Source organism: Curcuma longa, chromosome 17 (genome assembly GCF_044706935.1).
Source record: "Curcuma longa cultivar G26 ecotype Majalengka, Jawa Barat chromosome 17, ITB_CL_G26_1.1, whole genome shotgun sequence".
Taxonomy (NCBI): Eukaryota; Viridiplantae; Streptophyta; class Magnoliopsida; order Zingiberales; family Zingiberaceae; genus Curcuma; species Curcuma longa.
Window position 1 is genome coordinate 1,569,872 of NC_133877.1, and position 20,563 is coordinate 1,590,434.

General features: G+C 35.1%; 1 protein-coding gene and 1 pseudogene across 2 annotated transcripts; both read left to right on the top strand.

Annotated features, from left to right (window-relative positions):
* Positions 1 to 767: 767 nt before the first annotated feature.
* On the top strand, positions 768 to 18,469 carry LOC141848486 (uncharacterized). Of its 2 annotated transcripts, none has more exons than XM_074736518.1 (9): positions 768 to 927; positions 2,573 to 2,669; positions 6,809 to 7,983; positions 9,865 to 10,711; positions 13,303 to 13,791; positions 13,862 to 14,190; positions 14,489 to 14,584; positions 14,688 to 14,813; positions 16,166 to 18,469. In XM_074736518.1, the coding sequence occupies exons 1-9, from the start codon at positions 829 to 831 to the stop codon at positions 17,939 to 17,941; spliced, it is 5,034 nt and encodes a 1,677-aa protein (XP_074592619.1). In that variant the 5' UTR covers positions 768 to 828; the 3' UTR covers positions 17,942 to 18,469. The 2 variants fall into 2 exon arrangements, with proteins under 2 accessions (XP_074592619.1, XP_074592620.1); XM_074736519.1 differs by having other exon boundaries at positions 13,862 to 14,187.
* Positions 18,218 to 19,636, top strand: LOC141848487 (putative lipid-transfer protein DIR1; annotated as a pseudogene).
* The last annotated feature ends 927 nt before the right edge of the window (positions 19,637 to 20,563 follow it).

A 20,563-nucleotide genomic window follows, 5' to 3' on the forward strand; every position in this document is an offset into this window, starting at 1 on the left:
ATTTTAATTTCACATTTTAGAAAAATAATTTGGCCCTAAACTTACAAAATTTACAACTTCATCCCTGTAATTTTTTAACTTTGCCTTATTCTCTTTCTAGTTTTACATTTTAACTCAATTTTCATGTCATAATCATTTGATCATCTAGCACCCATATATATATATATATATATATTTTTTTCAGTTGCACCCTTAAAAAATTATTTTTTCCTCAAATTGTTTTCAGATTTTCAATTTTAACCTAATGACACAAAAATGACAATACAAATTGTGTATATTAATCTAGTTACTCCTAAATTTACTATCTCTTTGACTTTGTTATTATTAAAAATGTGTATATCATGATAATTGTGTTTCCGAATTTTAACATATTTTAATTATAACTTTAAAAATAACCTTTTGTAATTCTTAAAAAAATTAAATATATATATTAAAAAAAACTCATATAGCAACTTTTAAAAAAATATAATAAAATCAGTTTTTAAAAATATATTTTAAATTTTAATTATGAAAATATATTTTAAATTACACAGTGTGTTTTACGGACAAGCTAAGTAAAAGAGAATAAAACTCATGCTACCTCATTGTTTATCTTATTGTTAATTGCTTTGCGTCAGCTGGTCCCCACCTGCTGCTTTCCAATAGTCATCGCCCACAACGGAGGCGGCCATGAGCGTTAAATGTGAGTCAACAAAAGCGCGTCCGATTAAGCTTCGAACATGCTACCAGAGCTCTGCATCTCTTGGCTCCCACGTTAGTTGCAGCCATCGCGCGACGGTCGTCAGCCGCCGCGCTGTCTTCCCTCCGATCGCTCCTCTTGCAGCAGCCATGGTGGATGCAGGCGACCTACCCTTGCCGAAACCCGGCGCATCACCTGCGAACCCTAGCGCTAAAGAGGAAGGCGAAATTTCCGCTGGCGAAAACGCTGTAGGGTTTTTCATCTTCATCATCATCATCATCTTATGTCTAGGTCTTAGTGTGGAATTACCAACTTTGGGTATATCGATAGTAGTTTCCTCCTTTTTCGTTGATAAAATATTTGTGGTAAAAACTAGAAGGGTTAAAGGGCTCCATAGGAAGGAGAGGGAGAGAGGGGGAAACATAAAAAGAAAAGAAGAAGAAAAATAGTTCATAATCACCCAAAAACTAAGCCAATTCCAGATAATTGGGTCAAACACGGATTGATGATGAAACATCCAAAAGCTACTGAATGCGTTATCATCTCAATCATGCTCTATATCGAGTTTTTTTTGGCTTGTCATAAATAGTCTCAAAGTCCAATTTGTAAGTAGTGTCAGGTTTTATTGAGATTCATAATTGCCGTCTTCTTTAAGAAAATGAATATTTTTGTATTCTACAACTAGGTTAAAACACTCTAATCACTTGTATTGCCAGCATCAGTTCTCTCAGGTTCACATTGAACAAAACCAAGTCAATTCGGATTTACTCACAATTTTTTTTTCCTATAAACCTGACTGAACCAAACATAACTATAGGCTAACTAGCTAAACCAAATTAAAATCTTCAGTTTAACTTGACCCAAATTGAATCAAATATGTATAATTCTTCAATGTTAAATCTTACTACTTTTGTGAGAACTAGATTTCTAAATGCAAAATTATATACTTAATTAAGAAAAGTGAATCTTTTATTTTTTTTTGGGTTTGTGCTTGAAATTATGCTTGCAAATTATGTTATAAATTGTAGGATTCAAACCTTCATATTGTAGGATCAAACCATACTGATACTTTGCTTTAGTCTAGGTTGGCTGTCAAGTGTTAACTGAATAATGGACACCCCTAGGTCTAGAACCTTAAGGATCTAGATTAGTTAATACTATATTTTAAGGTTTAAAGTACTTGTTTCAGAACCATTTTCAGTTCCTGGAAGGAACTATTTTGTTCTGGTTCCGACATGCGCCGACAGATAACGTAGATTAGTCATGCCAGCCTTGGTGCAATTTTCAGAATAATGAGGAGAGGAAGATAAGAAAACACTGAAAGGTCAAGATGAGGAGAACGAGGAAGGAGAACTACTGATAGAGAAGAATGATTAGGGATAAGGGGTTAATGATTGAAGTAAATAGTTTTAAACTACAAAAGGTTTTTGGATGGGCTTATATGAAGGATCCCAATCACTATTGATGCTTGGGTCGCTATAGATCACAAACTATGTGAGGGACAACGTGGCGACAATGGACATTTATTTATGTCTTTTGTATGCTTAGTTTAAGGTAGCCCGGTCTATGAAGCTCCCACCAATGCAGGGTCGAGAGAGGGGGGGGGGGGGGGTCGAACCATATTAGGTCTATTGTATGCAACCTGATCCTGCATTGTAAGAGGTTGGTTTCGTGACTCGAACCCGTGACATATTTTGTATGCTCAGTTTATTCTTCAAAAATACCAATTGGTTGTAATTGATGGTTGTGATGGTTCAAATTTTTTGACTTTTATTGATTTCTCTTCTACAGTAACTTCACATCTGGGATTCTTTTATACAATTGTCTGTTAACAAACTTCCTAAATAAATGGTTTTTTTTTCATATTGTTGACACTTGTTTTCTTTCTCCTAGGAATTGCCTACTATAACTGCTGCATTTAATAACAAAGAGATATCTGAACCAATTCTTGTTTCATCAAGGAACAAGCTTGTTAGATATTCTCGGACAGGTAAGTCAATCATGTACCACTTTATGTTCATGTTTTCATTGTCTTAGATTATTAACCATATAATGGAAGACATGACATGGATTTTGAATCTTGTGTCTTAGCAAGTGATAAAGGCAAAGTATACTATTACAACAGTGTGCCAAGATCGTAGCACAAATATTAACATTTTTCCTACTTTGGTTGATACTAGGTGATGTAGAACTTGATACAGGCGATCCCAGGATTGATTGAGGTGATATAGAACCAGATACAAGATATGCAAATGTAGCATACATTTTAGAGAAATCTATAATATAATCACAAAATTGTGCTTGTGTGAAAAATTAATATATATTTATTTGTATTTTCTACTTTTAAAGGTATATAGTGTTATCAAAATAGCATAGCAACAATGAAACAAAACATATATAGAAGGAAATCTATAGTTATATTAGAAAAGATGATAAAATAGTAAAATATCATGGAGTATATAGAAGGAACCAAAATGAATTTGGCAGGATATGTGCATGATAATCTCTTTTCTTATTGTTTAATAATATGTTTTTTTTTTACTTCATAAGTTACTTATCTTGTTTAAAACTTATTTTAAATACATTTATACTCTGTGTTTTCAAGTAATAGACTATTTTTATTACTTTAGCTGTATGTTTCATTTTTTTAATTCTTGTAAATCTTAATAAATTTTAACAGCCCAAGTAGGAGTGTTTTTATGTATTATTATATCCTTTTATTATCTAAGAAGTTTCTTATAGAATTATAATTATTTATAGTTATGAATACATCTGATTGTGCTTAAAAGTATGAAACTTAGTTAACCTTCAGTTATTTCTGTAAATCACCAAACTACTTTATCTTTTTGTTTTATTTATAAATGTTTTCATAATCTTCCACATAATTGTATTTTATATTCAATTTGTAATTGGTTGATGCTATTTCAGATATTCTGCATATTTTCTATAACTTATTCTTAGTTTATTGTTTTCTATAGTTGAATACAGCTTATTTACGTATGCCTTATTAGGCTCAACATATAAGGTAAAGGTTAATATTTTGGAGAAAATATGTGCATATAGCTGTCACCACCTTCTCTTTTACCATGCCCATCTTTGTTACAGCCATCACCATCTTACTTAATGGTGTATACTTTATTTCTGCATGGATTCCACGGAGTGTAAAGTGTTGAATATGGATACAAAGCTCTTCCGCACCATTAAAGCACCTCTTTAATATCTTACTGTGTTCTGACTCCATCTCATCTATTTTGCATCTTTCACTTATTTATTTATTTATCATTTTATAGACAAGTATACATCTATTAATTGATCGATTTTGTTTCTACCCATCCAATACCCTTCACATCCTATGTTTCTTCACTTTCAATTGCAGGGCAGGTTTTTGAAGCCAATTTTGATTTTACTGTAGAAATTGGGAAAATTAGTTCATCCTAGATTTAGTATTTATTAATAATGTAATAAGTATAACATATAATCTTATAATAATTCTACCAAATTATAGCAATAATAATGTTGAAATATATTATTTTCTATTAATCTAATCCTATTAATCCTCTTATTTGTTATACTATATATTATTAGTAATTTACTCGTAGGGATTTAGACATTTTTGATGCGGTTTGTGTATGCAAACTCAACATCTTCTTTGGTTTAAGATCCAAACTAACCACGATAGTTGGGACAAACAGCTCGGTGATGATGATGATTAATAACTAGGTAGATGATACATAATATGTATGTTTTTAAAGATTTTTGAACATCTTGTGCAATCTCATCTATGAACTAATTTTAATTTATCTTTTTTCTAGTTTTAAATTTCCGGTTCTATTTACATTTCACTGCTGGATGATCTTTATATAGCTAATTTTAACTAGCATGGGTGCAACAAACATAGGGCTAAGGCTCAGTTTTGTTTTCTGATCACACAGTAACAATAAAATGAAACATGAAATTAATAATTATCATGTAAGAAGTTAAGAAGCTAGAATGTTCCAATATCATGTGAATCTGCAAAGAATCCTAGCACAACTCTCTCTCACATGCTTAAAAGAAAGCATAGTTTTAGTAAAATCAATCTAAAAAAGTCCGATTGTGCAAAGTGAGATTATGGCACTTGAATCAAGTTTGAGACTTCTTATTCAAAGTTGGATTATGACACTCAGAATTTATCCCTAACAGGAGAGTTATCAAAGTTAGTCAAGTTGAGGTGTTTGGAAAGAGCTGTCTCCGTGATGGAAGAGCTGCCATTGTTTCTCTCATGTCACTTGTTATAAGTGATTTTGGGATATGAGTTGGACTTGGGTCTTCATGAGACATTAAGCCTCAAGTGGTCATGTCTCCTTAACTTAGTCCACCTGGAGAATTCTAATCTGACAAAGGAGATTTATAGACTTGGATGCATTGACTATCATTAACCTCGACACATTTTGGTTCTATTGTCCAAATTGGATGTGCATCAATTCTTTTATTTAGGCAGCAAATTAGGCATACAAAATTGGCAAAAATCATAAATTGCTAGAACATTGTATCTATCACATTTGTTAATTGCAGTGATCAAAGTGAGCAACTTCTTTTAATTGTTGTGTCCATTCGCTAATAAAGAAGAGCTATCATTGATTCTCTCATGTGATAGTTACAAGTGATTTTGGAATGTGAATTGGACTTGTGGTCTTCATGAGACATTTTGCCTCAAGTGGAGAATACGGCTCCTTAATTTAGTCCACCTGCAAATTATAATCCAACAAAACAGATTTATAGGCTTAATGATTTGACCACTATTAATTTTGGCACATTTTGGTTTTGTTGCCCGAACAAGATTTGGATCCATTTGTTTTTTTAGGTGGGTCATTAGACATGTAAAGTTGGCAAAAATCCTAAATTGCTGGAACATTGTAGCAGACACATTTGTTAATTGCAGAGAGTGAAGAGAGCATCTTCCCTTAATTATTGTTCCTGTACTCAAATATGCTCGATGTGATAATTCTGTTAAAGCAGTTTATTTTGCAGGAGAGTTAAGATTGTGGTTGATTACTGAGTCAAGGGCGATATGAATGTATACTTGTAAATAAGTACAAAAAGATATGTTAGAACAATTATATTAGTGTTGACTTGTACAATACTCAGCACTTTTATGGTATTTTTGGTTGGGATTGAGCTTGCTATTAAAACCCATATTTAAAACATTCAACATGGTTTACACCTTTTGTACAATTGACATAGTTACATCCAAATTCCCTCATTCTTTAATCATCTCTGGTATGAGCCTGGATAAAGGATCTCCTCCATGTGCTAGGGTGCCTCCTACCTTCACAAGTATCAGCCTTCTTGGCTAAAAAGTCAGTAAGGTTCTTGACTGTTTGTTGAATCCTATGCAGCCAGAGTTATGGCAGTTAGCTCATAACGGATACATGGAAATTCATTGCTCTTGTTATGACTTATTTAAGGAAATTTGAATTGTCCACCTTCACTCTGTATCTTCTTTGCGTAAAGAATACAGCAACTGCAATATGTTGGTGTGGTAAAATTGCATCTTTTTTCTACCCGTCCGTTCATATAGGTGCAAAATCCATCATATAACACATCCAAAGACTTACTAACAAGGCACCACCCAGAAAAAATCACAAATAACTACAATTCCCAAGGTTGCCACATAATAAGATAAGAGAACAATTACATCTTATTTCCATGCCCCATTTTTGTTACAATCATAGATTCTGACAACTTTGTTCCTTTTAGCTACTTCTGCTTCAGTTGTTGGCTTCACTTGAATAATTTCTCTGGCATTCATATCAGTTCATATTTGTACTTTTGCTAGTGTCCATGACAGCCAATGTGCCGACTTTGAATGATCAAAGAACACATATATATATATTTAAAAATATGTTGAATAGGTAATGCTTTATACAGTCACTATTACATTCTCCTCGTGGGCAGTATTACTTCAAAAGTGGACAAAACCAATAATTATGGTCGGTTCTCTTATGCATTAGGTGTCAGACAATTTGCCATATTATGAGACTTTCTGAGACATTTCAGAAAGATATGTATTGACTTCATTTTTTAAGTAGTTGGATTTAAGTTGTATTATCTTGAACCTTGGTTCTTATTCTTTTTGTTGGTTTCCAGGTAATACTTCCATTGTACCCAATACAAAGTTTCATACTTCTAATAAAAAGTATTATAGTAAAACATTGAAGACAAAGCAGATTCCTTTCAAATCAAGCAATAACCGTACTCTTTCTTGGCACAAGAAAGTATCAGATGATAACCTTGTAATAAGATTTTCAGATGATGACAGTGGAACTGACTCTGGAGAATCTAAATCTGTAGCAGCCATTGAAAAGAATGATCATGCGGCTAGATTACTCAAGTTTAAGATACCAATGACCTCTTCACAGAGACCAGAAATGCTACAACAATCGACACTACATGGTGAAAGATTCATGTCAAAGAAAGGAGTTGCAGGGCCTGCATTTTCAGATATTGGGAAAACCAATGGTTCTAACTTTGGGAATCAAATTTCTTCATCTGATAAGGTGGAGGACCTTCAAAAACAAATTGCTGCCTTAAAGACTTCTATAAGACAGGTAGATGGCTACTTTCAGGATACAAGCTTAGCTGATACTGCAGCAGAAAGTTTGCGCCATAAAATTTCTCCAAGGGAAAATGAATGTAAGGTTCAAACAAAGACACTAGTTGAAAGCATAGATATAGTCACTGGTTCCACAAATAATGGTTTTGAGCAGCTAAATCAGAAGTTAGACAACCAAGCAGTACATAGTGACGGAGCTAAAGATGCTAATGCTAAAAGACTTACCCTTGGTGTTCGACCAACAAAACGCTTGAAGGTTGATAGACCTTTAGAGCTTGTTCATGCCTCTGATGATCCCCTACGATTTCAAAAACATTCTAACACACATCTAGAAGGATCTCATCAACCTCTACTTAAGGGACAAAGTGGTTTCTTTGCAGTGAGAAGTGGACCTAACTATGATGAAACAAAAAAAATTTTGTCCTTAAGTAATGAAGGAATTGACAGGGAGCATGGTCAAGTGTATGAAAATGCAGCAATATATTTTAAAGCTCCACATATAGGAGCAAAAGAAACCATTTTGCCTTTGCCTTGTGCTACATTATCTCCGTATTCAGACCCTGATATGAATTCCAAGCAAGAAGCCAAGAATGATATCACTGCTGATGCCTCATGCAGCTATGTAAAGTCTGCAATGGGGCCTGTGCTGTTGCCTTCGGATGTTTTAGATCAAAGCTCATATTTGGCTCAACAAGTACCTGGTGTCGAGGTTTGATATTTTATTCTAATTGCTATATCACATTTTTTTGGTGTTTCTTTTTGCTCCTATTTAAAACTGTCAATGCTGGTCTCAAGCCCGGATGAAAAAGGTTGAGGGCTGTGTTAGGTTGCTAGCCAACATCAAATAGAGGCGAATCTTCTATGAATGGATCTCTTTGCTCCTTTTTATCATTGGCTTATGGTTTTGTTTTGAGAAACCAGAAAAGATACCAACTAGTTCAAGCATTGGTTATGTGGATTAAGAAGCTTTTCTACACTGAATACTCCAAATCTGTTCACTTAGAGGTAACAATTGTAAATTTACTGGAGATAATATTTGAAAAACATTTTGAGTGCCAAGTATGGGCATACAGGTGTCAACCCAAGTGTCCGGATTGTATCCAATTTCTGTTTTAGTATCAGACCAAACCAGCCAATTCAAGTGGTTTGCTAAGAAATTGATGTCTAATCTGGTCTGCTTCCAAACAGAATGAATGAGAGTAAACATCCAGACAAACCTGGTCAAATTATATTTATCATTTGACCTCATGGACATGGTGAAAATCATGTAATTTGACTTGAGTTCTTGATTTAAGAAAAAGGCAAATAACTTCAAGAATAAGAGTGTGAGAATTAGAATAAACAAAGAATCAAAGGGTGCTGCAAGGAGAGGGGCAGCATCTCCAACATTAATAAATACATGTCATGTATCACCTAAATCCATAAAGCAACACTTAAAATATTGAGTATAGCAATTACTCGAAGTGTTTAATATTATGAAACATCTATAATGTAATATTATATCTCACTCAAAAGTATCAACTTCACCGCACTAATGTAAAATTATAAAATACTAGTGTTTTGCTACAATCATAATCCTAAGCATCCTTGTTGTAGATTACTCTGTTTTCTTGTCTTTCCTTTTAGTTGCAATTGATCATGGAGGAGAAATATCAAAGCAGAAATGGCTACAGAAACATGTGCATAGAAAGCCATATAATTCAATGACACATGGAGGAAGATAAAATATATTTGATATTTTTACTTTCAGGCATGATTTTTTGATATTTCGAAAAGGCTTGTGCCTTATCACCTTGCACCTAAGCAAAATTTCCCCACTTTAATGCTAAGGTAGATTTTGTTATTTAGTGAGAAACACATAGGAGTAGATTTCTGCTTGTCTGTGAGAAACTGCAATAGTGCAATGTAAGAAAATCTTTATGTTATTTGTTATTTAGTGATGGATTTGCTAACCATATCTTTCAGATGTTGTATAATAGAGTATATCTGGAACAAACTAATTCAGTTATGTCTTTAATTAGCTTGAGGAAGGTTTTCACGTGCAAAACCAGCCAATTCAATTACTGTTTGGAACTAACCTTTTTATGCCACCTAATCCTCCTGGATCTAATACTCTCCTGAAGTTTCTCTCATTCATTTCTTGCTTAATTAGCAAGGGATTGCTTCTCTATCTCCTATGTTTCTCCTCTCTTTTCCTTTTTTCCAAAGCATCTCTAGAAATACTCTAGGACTGAGCAATTGTAGAACTGCTAGTTATTGTTTTATGGTGTAAAACATTTTGCTAGCGAGCAAATTGTTTAGAGTTGGGATATGATATTAACGATCAAGTGGAAGAAACATTACTCGATTGCTTGATTTCTGATTGTTTGGAGATCCTTCTCCTTAGCTTTCACTTTTTATTATGAAGCCCTCCTGGTTATTTACAACTTATTAAGCAATATTTCTTTGCAAATTTTCTCTGACAACTGTCTAATGAGAATTACTATGTATAAAACTTTTGTACAGAATGTTGCATATTCTATATCTAAGATTTGTATGAATAATTTGCTTGATTTTGTCGGAATGCTATTTTGTTACTCTCATGGATCAGGAGAGGATCCCTGAATGGGGTATCTTTAGTTTGGAATCTTTATTGGATTTGGAGCAGTCACAAGATAGGGAGTTGGAAGAGGCACAGGAGCTTAGACGGAGGTGTGAGCTCAAAGAAAGGCTTGCACTCAAGGCTTATAGGAAAGCACAAAAAGATTTGATCAATGCAAACAAGAAATGTGCCATTCTATATAGGAATAGAGAAACCATCTCGGCTAAGCTTCAGACTTTGATGATGGAGCCTTCCAATTCTGTGTGGCAATCAAGCAAACATGGTCATGCTGAACGCATACATTCTAAATTAGGCTACCATGTACCAGCTGAAGGTCAGACATCAGAGGTTTTGTATGACAAAAATCATGGTTTGCTAAATGATACTTTTCTTGATGTATCTTTAAGAATGATGAAGCATGGCTCTTGTTCTAACCAGTATTCAGAACATGATGATAGCACATCAGACCATAGAGACAAAAATGCTACCAATGGGCTTAGCAGTCCCGCTCTATTTCCAAATATGTCTACAGATGATGATGAAGAAAATCTAGTTTTTGATAAGAGAGATGTGGAATCAAATTTGGCTTACTCACCAAATGTTGAAAATTATGCAGAAGGAATTTCTGATTTGGATACCAAGAAAGAGGGAAATTCTCATGATTATGATCTTGAAGCTGTCCTAAGGTCTAAGCTGGTTGCTAAGTTTGGTATGAAGACATTTTGTAAGAATGATGACATGAGCAGTGTTCCATGCCAAGTTGATCATGCAGTTAACAATAACGAAAAGAGATCCAATACTACTGTCAATCAGCAAATACAGCAGCAGACGATCATTCAAAATTGTAATTCTGAAGGTATTTTGTTTCTTTTTTCTTAAGCATTTATTATTGCGTTCAATCTTGAAGATCTCTCATTTATATTTTTTATAAGAATTTTTAGTAGTTGAGGAAATCATGTGCTTGTCTCACTTAGAAATTTTGCAGGTTTTATAGTTTACATACTTGTTTGACTTTTACAACAACAACAACCAAGTCTTATCCCATTAGGTGGGGTCGACTATGTGGATCCTTTTATACCATTGTATTTTATCCTCTATTATATCATCATTTATATTTAAATAAATTTTATCTTGTTTTCTTGTTGCCAATCAAGTTTTTTTTTTGTCTTCTCTTTCTCGTTTGATATGTACACGTTTGATATGTACATTTGTTATAGTTTTACATCATCTAATTGGAGCATGTATTGATCGTCTAAGTACATATTTGTACCATCTTAAACGTATCTCCAGGAGTTTTTTCTCAATAGATGCAATTTCGATTTTCTTTCTAATATTTTCATTTTTTATCCCGTCCATTCTTGTATGCCCGCACATCCACTTTAACATCCTCATTTCTGCAACTCTCATCTTCTGTTCATGTGCTCAAGTTATAACTCAATATTCAACTTCATATAATATAGTGAGTCTAATTATCGTTTTGTAAAACTTTCCTTTAAGTTTTAGAGATACTTTACTATCACACAAAACATTTGACGTTCTCTTCCATTTCATATGTATTTTATATAAGCCATCCCTCTCAATCCCTCTATGCTTTTATAAAAATGACCCTAAGTACTTAAAGCTCTCAGTTATAAGATGTGGATGATACACAATGATTTAGCAGTTATAAGATTTTGTTAATTATCCTACTTTCCTTAATAACTTCATAAAACTTGGAAAATATTGTTTTATAGTTTATGGTTCTTTCATCTCTAATTGCTGACTGAATATTTTTGTCCTGGGAGATTTTCCTTTGGGATGAAGAAAAATAGGTTGCATTTTATATTACTTTTGTGCTACAAATTTTCATTTTATGGTGGTAACATGTTTAAATCCAATCAGGCAATTAACCCTCAAGGATACCTCAGATCCTGTGAGGGAAACCATATGTTGTTTCAAACTTTTACTCTTAATTATCATTTGAAGTTCCTTTTCTTCTAGATAGACATACAAAGAATTTTGATGTCATACTCAATTTTGCTATTTGTATGTAAGCACTTAACCAAGCATGTAAGGACAGTGCGAAGATTTTAAATGAGCTATTGTCTGGTTAAAACCTTTATGTTCCAACTTTCAACCACTGCAAAAATTTCTGCAAAGAATCAGATTGCATCATATCATAGATGGATTTCTTTGTTTGGGTTCTGCAAAAATTTCTCCCAAATATGTGAGCATTAGGTATGTGCAAGTGGAGTTGCAAATAGCATTGTACTTCATCTGCCACTGAAGGGGTTGCTTAGCTGGATTTTGATGCCAAAACCATTTTATAAAATTACTCACTAAGTTACAATGCAAAGATGACTTCCAAATTGGAGGGATAGCTTTCCACAAGGCGTATAATGTAGAACTATTTCCCAGATTGCTGTCTTGTTTGTTCTTATTTCAGCCGATGAAGTATTAATTACTAAATGGATGATACTCTTTATTATGAAGGTTGTGCATCTCCCATGATCAGTTAATGGCTCACTTGTCTTGGTATCCATTAATGTTAATTAATTCAGTTCCTGTGTATCAACATCTTCAAGCATATCAAGTATATACTTCCATATTAAGAAATGCTAATGTCTCCCCTTGAATTGACAACTTTTATAAAAGAAGCACTTAAAGATCTCGTAAGTCTGAAATAATTGATGGAGGTACTCCACCTGGGTGGGTGATCTCAATAGACTACCAGTGATGGTGATGTCTTCATTGACATTAAGGGCACATCTTCTTGACTTAGAGATGAAATAGAGAGTGAATGATCTGTTAAACTCCTATCATTCAAATTTGAGTGATCTACTACACCCCCCTAGTAATTCGAATTAAAGAAGAGCAGAATTAAAATTTGTAAATCATGCCCTAAGAGATTACTTCAACTTGTACTAATAATTCTTATTGTTGGGTTAGTCTCCCCTTAAGTAACAAATCTAGGAAGTTGCTCCACATAAACCTACGTTGAAGTTATCTTGGTGATGGAAGAAAAAGTATCCAGATAGTCCGCACCATAAATATGAGAGTGTCTCTTAGTCATCAGGCACACTTGGAGCCAATCCTCACCACCATTAGAAGAACATTTAACAATGAAGACATGAAGTTCCATTATCAACTATAATATACTTACTTGAAAGAAGTGGAACTAGTTCCCAAGTGTTGTTTCAGAAGCGGATATTCATCTAATGATTGAGTCTTAGAATATGATCTTAAAAGAAATTATGCTTGATACGGTTGTATTTATATGAAACCTTTTGAACTAGTTTAAAAAATTGTACAAATGCTAAGGTTTTTTTCACACAAGGTGCTATTTTGCGGCATGAACTGCAACCAACTGCCGAACTGGGTGGGGCCGGTGTTTCAATCACCATTGTAGATCCTTGTTTACTTTTGCAAGTCTTAAATTTTCATGCTGTTATGCTTCAATTTGTGCAGATCCTGTTAGGGTGGAAGGAATAAAGAAATTGAGCTCTGTTAAGCATTGTGATCAATCTCAGCAAAATGAATTTTCCTCTGAAGTTGAAGCTCAAAAGACTGATAATCCTAAAGAGGGAAGTAGCTTTCTAAAAGTATCTCACTGGTTAGTTTGCCAGTCTATTTTATCGCCATCTTCCTCAATTCTGCATAACGTGTTGCCACTTGTTAAGTTTATCATCTCTTCTTATCATAATCGGAATGCTGAAGAAAAAGGTGCTTGGCCAGTGAATGAGTCTCAAAAAGTTTTTTGTAAGCCAGATAAAATTGTTGCTTACACAAGAGAGAGTGGTACGGGCAGCATGTGTGATATTTTAATTGATCCTTTCTGGCCATTTTGCATGTTTGAGCTTAGAGGAAAATGCAATAATGATGAATGCCCATGGCAACATGTCAAACAAAACAGTAAGACAAATTTAAAACGAGGACTTCTGGTTGCTCATAAATCAGGTTCGTTGTTTGATGTGTTTTATTACTTGGTAAATAGAAATATCATCTCATTAAAAATCATCTGATGCAGATTCACATTTCCACACTTTAACTGCTGAGATGTTGCAAAACGGCTTGGAGCCAACTCATGGTTTCAGCAAAGACTTTCTTCCCATCCCTGCTTATTATATTGGTGCACGTCTTGTAAAAGTTGAGTCACACTTCTATCATTCAGTACTGGCTCGTAGCATGTGGAAATATTGGCAACCAGGATTTTCTGCCTCCTTTGCTATACCTTTCTCATTCCAGAGAATTCTTCCTCAAGATGCTCCATTCTTACAAATAGGTGACAGTGTCATGGTTGATTATGATAATTGGAGTAGTCAGTCCTGGTATCTTCAGAGCCACAATGCTAAGGTGGTAGGTCAAAAATGCTATATCCTGAAAAGTTTGATTTATGTATGACAATGTTTTCCTTATCAGGACTTGCTGGTTATATTGGTTTGCTTTGACCAGTTGTTTTTATCGAGTTTTTATTTTCTAGAGTGTGCATCAGGTTTCGCACCTTTCAATGCAAATTCCTCAGCACATTATGCAATTTGTTTTTTTTTCAGCTTTATTGACATACTATTGTAATTGTTATTATTTTGCATTTTGTAGAATAGTTAGAACTGTAATTAATTGGCTAAGGATTTGCTCTAATTCTTGTCTTCTTTAGAAAAGAATAATACAAGGGCTACCAGATTCTGATCAATCCTTGGAGTTAGCGCTTAGTCTTTTTTGTGGAAAATTTTATAAATCTGAGAAGAAGAAGGTTATGTGACTTTCTTTGCCCTTGAATTGATCACCATTATGGTATTATATACTTAGATGTGCAGAGATATATTGTTAACATGCTTGTATAAATGTCCTTGCAGGCTCTTGCCATCTTATCACGAGCAATTGAGTCTGATCCCAGTTCTACAGTCCTTTGGGTTGTTTATTTGCATATTTTTTACACGAAGGAGAAGGGCATTGGGAAAGATGATATGCTTCTCCATGCTGTATGTCTTAAGAAATTTTTTTATTATGTCAAAAGCTGGTTCTTTTAAATTATTGTTTTGTTTGTTTTTATTTTCTAGTATTCTCTAGTATGTTTAATCACTAGAAATAAGCAGTCATTTATAGATCCTCTGTCTCAACTCTCAAGGCTAGAGAATATGTTAATCTGATTTAAGCGATGAACCTAGTTTTATGATTCTATTTCACCTACTACCTTGATATTGTCACATCTAAGTATTTAACCATGTTAGCTGGAGGGCAGTGCTAATCAATCAATAAGTTTGATCAATTTGTAAGTATTTCTTGAATAACAATATTTAAAAAATTCAATAGGTTGGAATTTTAAACAAACTTGAAAAATAAGACTGCACTCATCTTAGTTCTTAGCCACATCCCATTTTTCATCTTTGGCACTAGTAAAGACAAGTCTTGAAATTTCATGCCGTGATGAGTGAGATGGCTAACATTAGACATTTTAGAAACTTATTGAAATATGAAATTAGGTGGTGTATCTATATACCTTGTGTTGCCAATGTTGGAACAATAGCACATACCAAATCTTGTCTTGTCTTGGTTGCATAGCTAAGATTGATGGAATTTGCTCGCACCAAATTATGACAAGGAAATTCTAGTGTGCCTGTTATTATGATGTGCTATATAAGATATAAATTATTATACTTTTATTATTATATATATATATTATCATGAAGTTGTGATTTTAAATTAATATTTCAATTTTTAAGTATTATATGATTTTTTTTTTAATTTCAAACTATTAATTTTTGTTAAAGGGGAGTATTTTCTTGCCTTTCGTTCACTAGTCAAATATTGTTAGAATTAATCACATGATGTTCCAATGATGTATTGATGACATAACACCAAAACAAGGATCTCAGGATTTAACTGGAAAACATACCCATCATCTAGAGAATCAATATCATTGGCATTGTAAAAGTTCTGATATGATTACATGTGGTGGCGCCACACTTTAATGAACATCTTCTCTTGAAGTTTCTAAGTGTCTAAAAATTCTACAAGTAATCTAATGAGCAATCCTGGCAGTTAATGCAATGAAAACTGCAACCTACCAGTAGGAACTACTATGAGAAAAGCGGCTTGGAGCCAACTCATGGTTTCAGCAAAGACTTTCTTCCCATCCCTGCTTATTATATTGGTGCAAGTCTTGTGAAAGTTGAATCACACTTCTATCATAGAACGGACCTTTCATTTGGTTAAAATAATGAACTTTCTCCATTTCTTTTTGTTATATGAACATAATTGTATTTGTCACTTCCTGCTTCATCATGTTTGTTACACTGGTTATCAGATTACTGATTCATGACTTATTTTTCAGGTGCAACACAATTCATCTTCATATGAGCTTTGGCTTATGTATGTTAACAGTAGAGTGAAACTTGATGATCGGCTGAATGCATACAAAAATGCATTGAAAACTTTGTGCCAGGTGAAATTGACGTGTGACAAGGAAAAAAGAAGTAGAAGTGCACATGTTTTGGATATTTTCCTGCAAATGGTTGATTGTTTGCGTATGTGTGGCAATGTGGACGAGGCAGTTCAGAGAATTTGCCAACTTGTTACTTCATCAGATTCTGACCTTTGTAGTGATTCAATGCTCCCTGAACTTCTTTCTTCTTTGACAGTTCCTGACCAATGCATATTTTTGATTTGTTGTATATACATGGTGATGTATAAGAAACTCCCACAGGAAGTTGTACATAATTTTGAGTCAGAAAAGGATTTTCCATTCAGTATTGAATGGCCTTTGATCCAGCTAACAATTGAAGAAACAAACATGGTAGGGAATCTGATGAAACTTGCGATAGGAAAGGTGGGTCTTGATGTTGATGAAGCTCCTCATAGAAGAGATAGAACTGCTCTTAGATCTCTGCACTTCTTAGCAGTTAGCCATGTCAGACTTTCTGCTACACTTTATGGTCTTCAACATTCTGAGGAATTATTGGTAAAATACGTAGAGTTATACCCAACTTGTCTCGAACTTCTTTTGTTCAAAGTACGATCACAAGGAAATTGCAAATTTGATGCATTTTGGCAAGGTTTTCAGGAAATACTTGATAGCTGGCCAGCTGAAGTCCCTGGTATTCAATGTCTTTGGAACCAATGCATAGAGCATGTGTTGTTGCAAGGAAATGATTGTGCAGAAAAGCTGATTGCACAGTGGTTTCATCAATTTGGGGAACTCAACAACCCTGAATTTAGAATTTTAAGCGATGAAAATGTTGGTCTTTGCAGGTCATCCAAACAAGAGTTAGTTGTTGAGTCTACTGATAATCACACTGAGGTGGATGAAAAAATGTTTGCATTACTAAATCTCTCTCTTCACAGGTTGTCAAATAATGATGTTGAAGGAGCTTTTAGTGCAGTTGATGAAGCCCTAAAATTGTGTTCTGCAAAATACTATGGCCACTGTTTAAGAGAGCACACAGCAATGTCTCTCTTAAAAGAGTCAGAGTTCCAAAACAATACTCGTCTCACTATGTTGCATCTTTTAAGAAACTATGCAGCTGACACTCGTTTTTTGCATACTCAAGAACTGCTCTCTAGACAATATTACGAAACTATTAGGAAACCAAGAATAAGACATTTGATCCATGAGATGATGGGTTCAGTTTCCGTTGATTTTTCTCTTATTAATTCAGTGCTTGAAGTATGTTATGGCCCAACATTTCTTCCTGAAACAATTGAATCCAAGGAACTTGTTGATTTTGTTGAAACCCTAATGGAACTTACACCAGCAAACTACCAGTTAGCATTGTCAGTATACAGGTTCACTGCTAGAAACTTCTGCGACTCTGGCGCTGCTTATGATGGAATTATATTCTGGGCTAGCTCCATTTTAGTGAACTCAATCTTTCAGGCTGTCCCAGCAGCACCAGAAAATGTATGGATTGAAGCTGCTGATCTCTTGGGAAATTCAGAAGCAAAGGGAGTTGCCGAAAGGTTCTATCAGCAGGCTCTTTCAGTCTATCCTTTCTCTCTTAAGCTTTGGAAATCCTACTTTGATCTCTCTAAACTGGTGGAAAAGACAGATGCAGTTATAGAGGCTGCAAGAGAAAGGGGCCTTGAAATGAATAGTGATCCAGATTACTAGTTTGCCTTTGCGCTAACCTTGCAATACTTTCGTCCGAGCTCAATGATGATGTGGTGTGCTTGGATCTTTTCCCCCTTCCTATAACAAATGATCTTGATAAATTGCACATGTCATACTCAACCCTAAAGATTTTGTTTTCTCTTCTATGAAGAGGGTTTAACCAGGTAGCATGTCCCTAGGTCAATGAATTAAAGATATAGGAAAGGGAAATTTTAATTCTCTGATGAGAGGAAGACCATTCCTCACGCTTTCACTGTCCAAATGTATGGAATACTAGAAAGTGTAAAAGTTGCACTGCAGGTTTTGTCATCTGATACAGTTTGTTTACTTCATTGAAAGAAAAACTAGCAGTTTGGATCAATGCCTTTCATAAAAATGCCGCTTTTGGATTACGGTAAGCAACGAACCACTGTCCATTTACTGCATTGTTTGTGTACCTTATACACCATTTTTGATGTATTTTACAAAACTTTTGTGTACCTTGTTTGGAGAATAATTCAGTAGCACTAGAGTTCAAGTTTTTTTGTCTGTTATACTTAAATAGAAGATTAGTTTGTTCAATCAATCAATAAATAAATAGCATATGTGTCTGCAGGCACCGTTGTTTTATAAGTCTACAATGAAGCGTGATGATCATGTATTATATTATTCACATCACAAATTCCTCAAGGTATCATTTAACATAAGACTAGCGCATGAAGTAGCTTTTGCCAATGACTTCTCTCAACATATTTCTTGTGAACTCAGGTAAATTTTCAGCTGTAAACCTCCAAATTGTTTGACATGAATATTCGAATTTGTGGGGTTTTTTTTTTCTGGTCACAAATGATAGAGAATTTTCGAAAGTCATAATTACAAAGATTAAAAATGGACGCAGGAGCAACTGTATCAAAGTCGGTAAGAATACACCAAGGCAAGTAGTTTTTGAGGTAGTGATGGTATGGATTTATATTTATTTCCTTTCTTTTCAATTAAGCTTATCGTAAAGGCAATCAGATTTAAAAATCCTTCTTTTCAATCAGTACGATCAACTATTCCTCACCACCCGTGACCGAAGAACATCACGACAAATTCCCGCTTCACGGGTTGCACATCATCACTATAAACGTCACTGCTACTGCAGTAGCTGTGAGCAAATAGACAATCAAGATGGCGTCGTCAAAGCTCTGTGGCAGCGCCGGCGTGCCATTCGCTTTCATAGCGGCCGTGGTGCTCCTCGCGGTGGCACGCGATGCGTGGGCTCAGACGAGCCTGTGCAACATGAGCGAGGACGGAATGACGGCGTGCAGGCCGAGCATCAGCGCCGCGAGGCCGCCGCCGCCGGAGGAGAAGCCGGCGGAGGCCTGCTGCTCGGCGCTGAAGCAGGCCAACCTGACGTGCCTGTGTTCGTACAAGGACTCCGCCCTGCTGCCCCTACTTGGGCATCGATCCGAAGCTGGCGATGCAGCTCCCAGCCAAGTGCGAGATCGCTCCTCCCCAGCAATGCTCATGAGGAGGAGCAGATTTGGTTGCCCTGTCCGTGCGTTTGCCATCTCTTGTCTGTTGTGTCTGTTTACGTTCGAATCGCGCTGGAGAAGTCTTCGTTGAATTGTCAAATGCACCTTTAGTAGAAAGTCACGGTTGTTGGTATTTTATCTTTCGACATTATACAGATCTGATATTTTACGCGATCCCGTGCACGACACAGCTGATTCATTGCCGTTGCCGCCACCTTCGCCGTGCTGTCTGGCCACCGCAGGCCGCCGGACTCTGGGCCCGATCGATGCGCCACTCGCCGGCGCGTCGGTCGGCGTTGGATTCCAGTTGGAATCCGATGTCGGTCGACGCACCGGTGAGTGGCGCATCGATCAGGCTCGGGTCGGATGGCGCGGCGAGGGCGGTCATCGATCGGGCTCGGGTCGGAAGCGGCGGGGGTCGGAGGGGGAAATACTGTGCATTCCCACATTTTGACAGTTAGATTTGACACGCGATCGCGTGATGGACGGTGGATCACGTGTCACCAGGGCCGGCTTTAGGCATAGGCCTTAGGGGCCCCAATAAAAATTAGGGCCCATTTTTAATATATTAATTATTATATTTGAGAAAATAAAAAATTATTAAAATAGTTTTATTGGATTTTGTAGAAGTTTGGAATGGTCTTTGATTTTTAAAGATTTTGATATGATTATAATATATTTAATATTTCTTAATTCTCAAAATTCTAATTTATTAGTTTCTTTATATTCTTTTTTTTTCCTTCCTTATTAACTTAATAACCTATGTTGCCCAACTTCAAATAGCTTACTCATTTGATAACTTATTTTCTCTCTTCAAGACATTTCCGAGATCACCACAAGGGGTGCAAAGAAAAGAACGATCAGAATTAAGATCCTTTGTTACAAATTTTTGATGATCTTAAGATATAAAAGTATCATCTTTCTCATTTCCCTATCAAATCTTATTTTTATGCTTTTGTTAATTTCTCATTTTCTTATCAATGATTTATGTTGTAAACTTGACCGTTCACATTAAAAAAATTAAAAATTTTAGATTTGTTATGTCACTTGTGATTTATCTTTATATTTCACTTTTATTTTGAATATTTCATTTTTATTCTCAAAATTTTAGATTTTTTTTATTCTG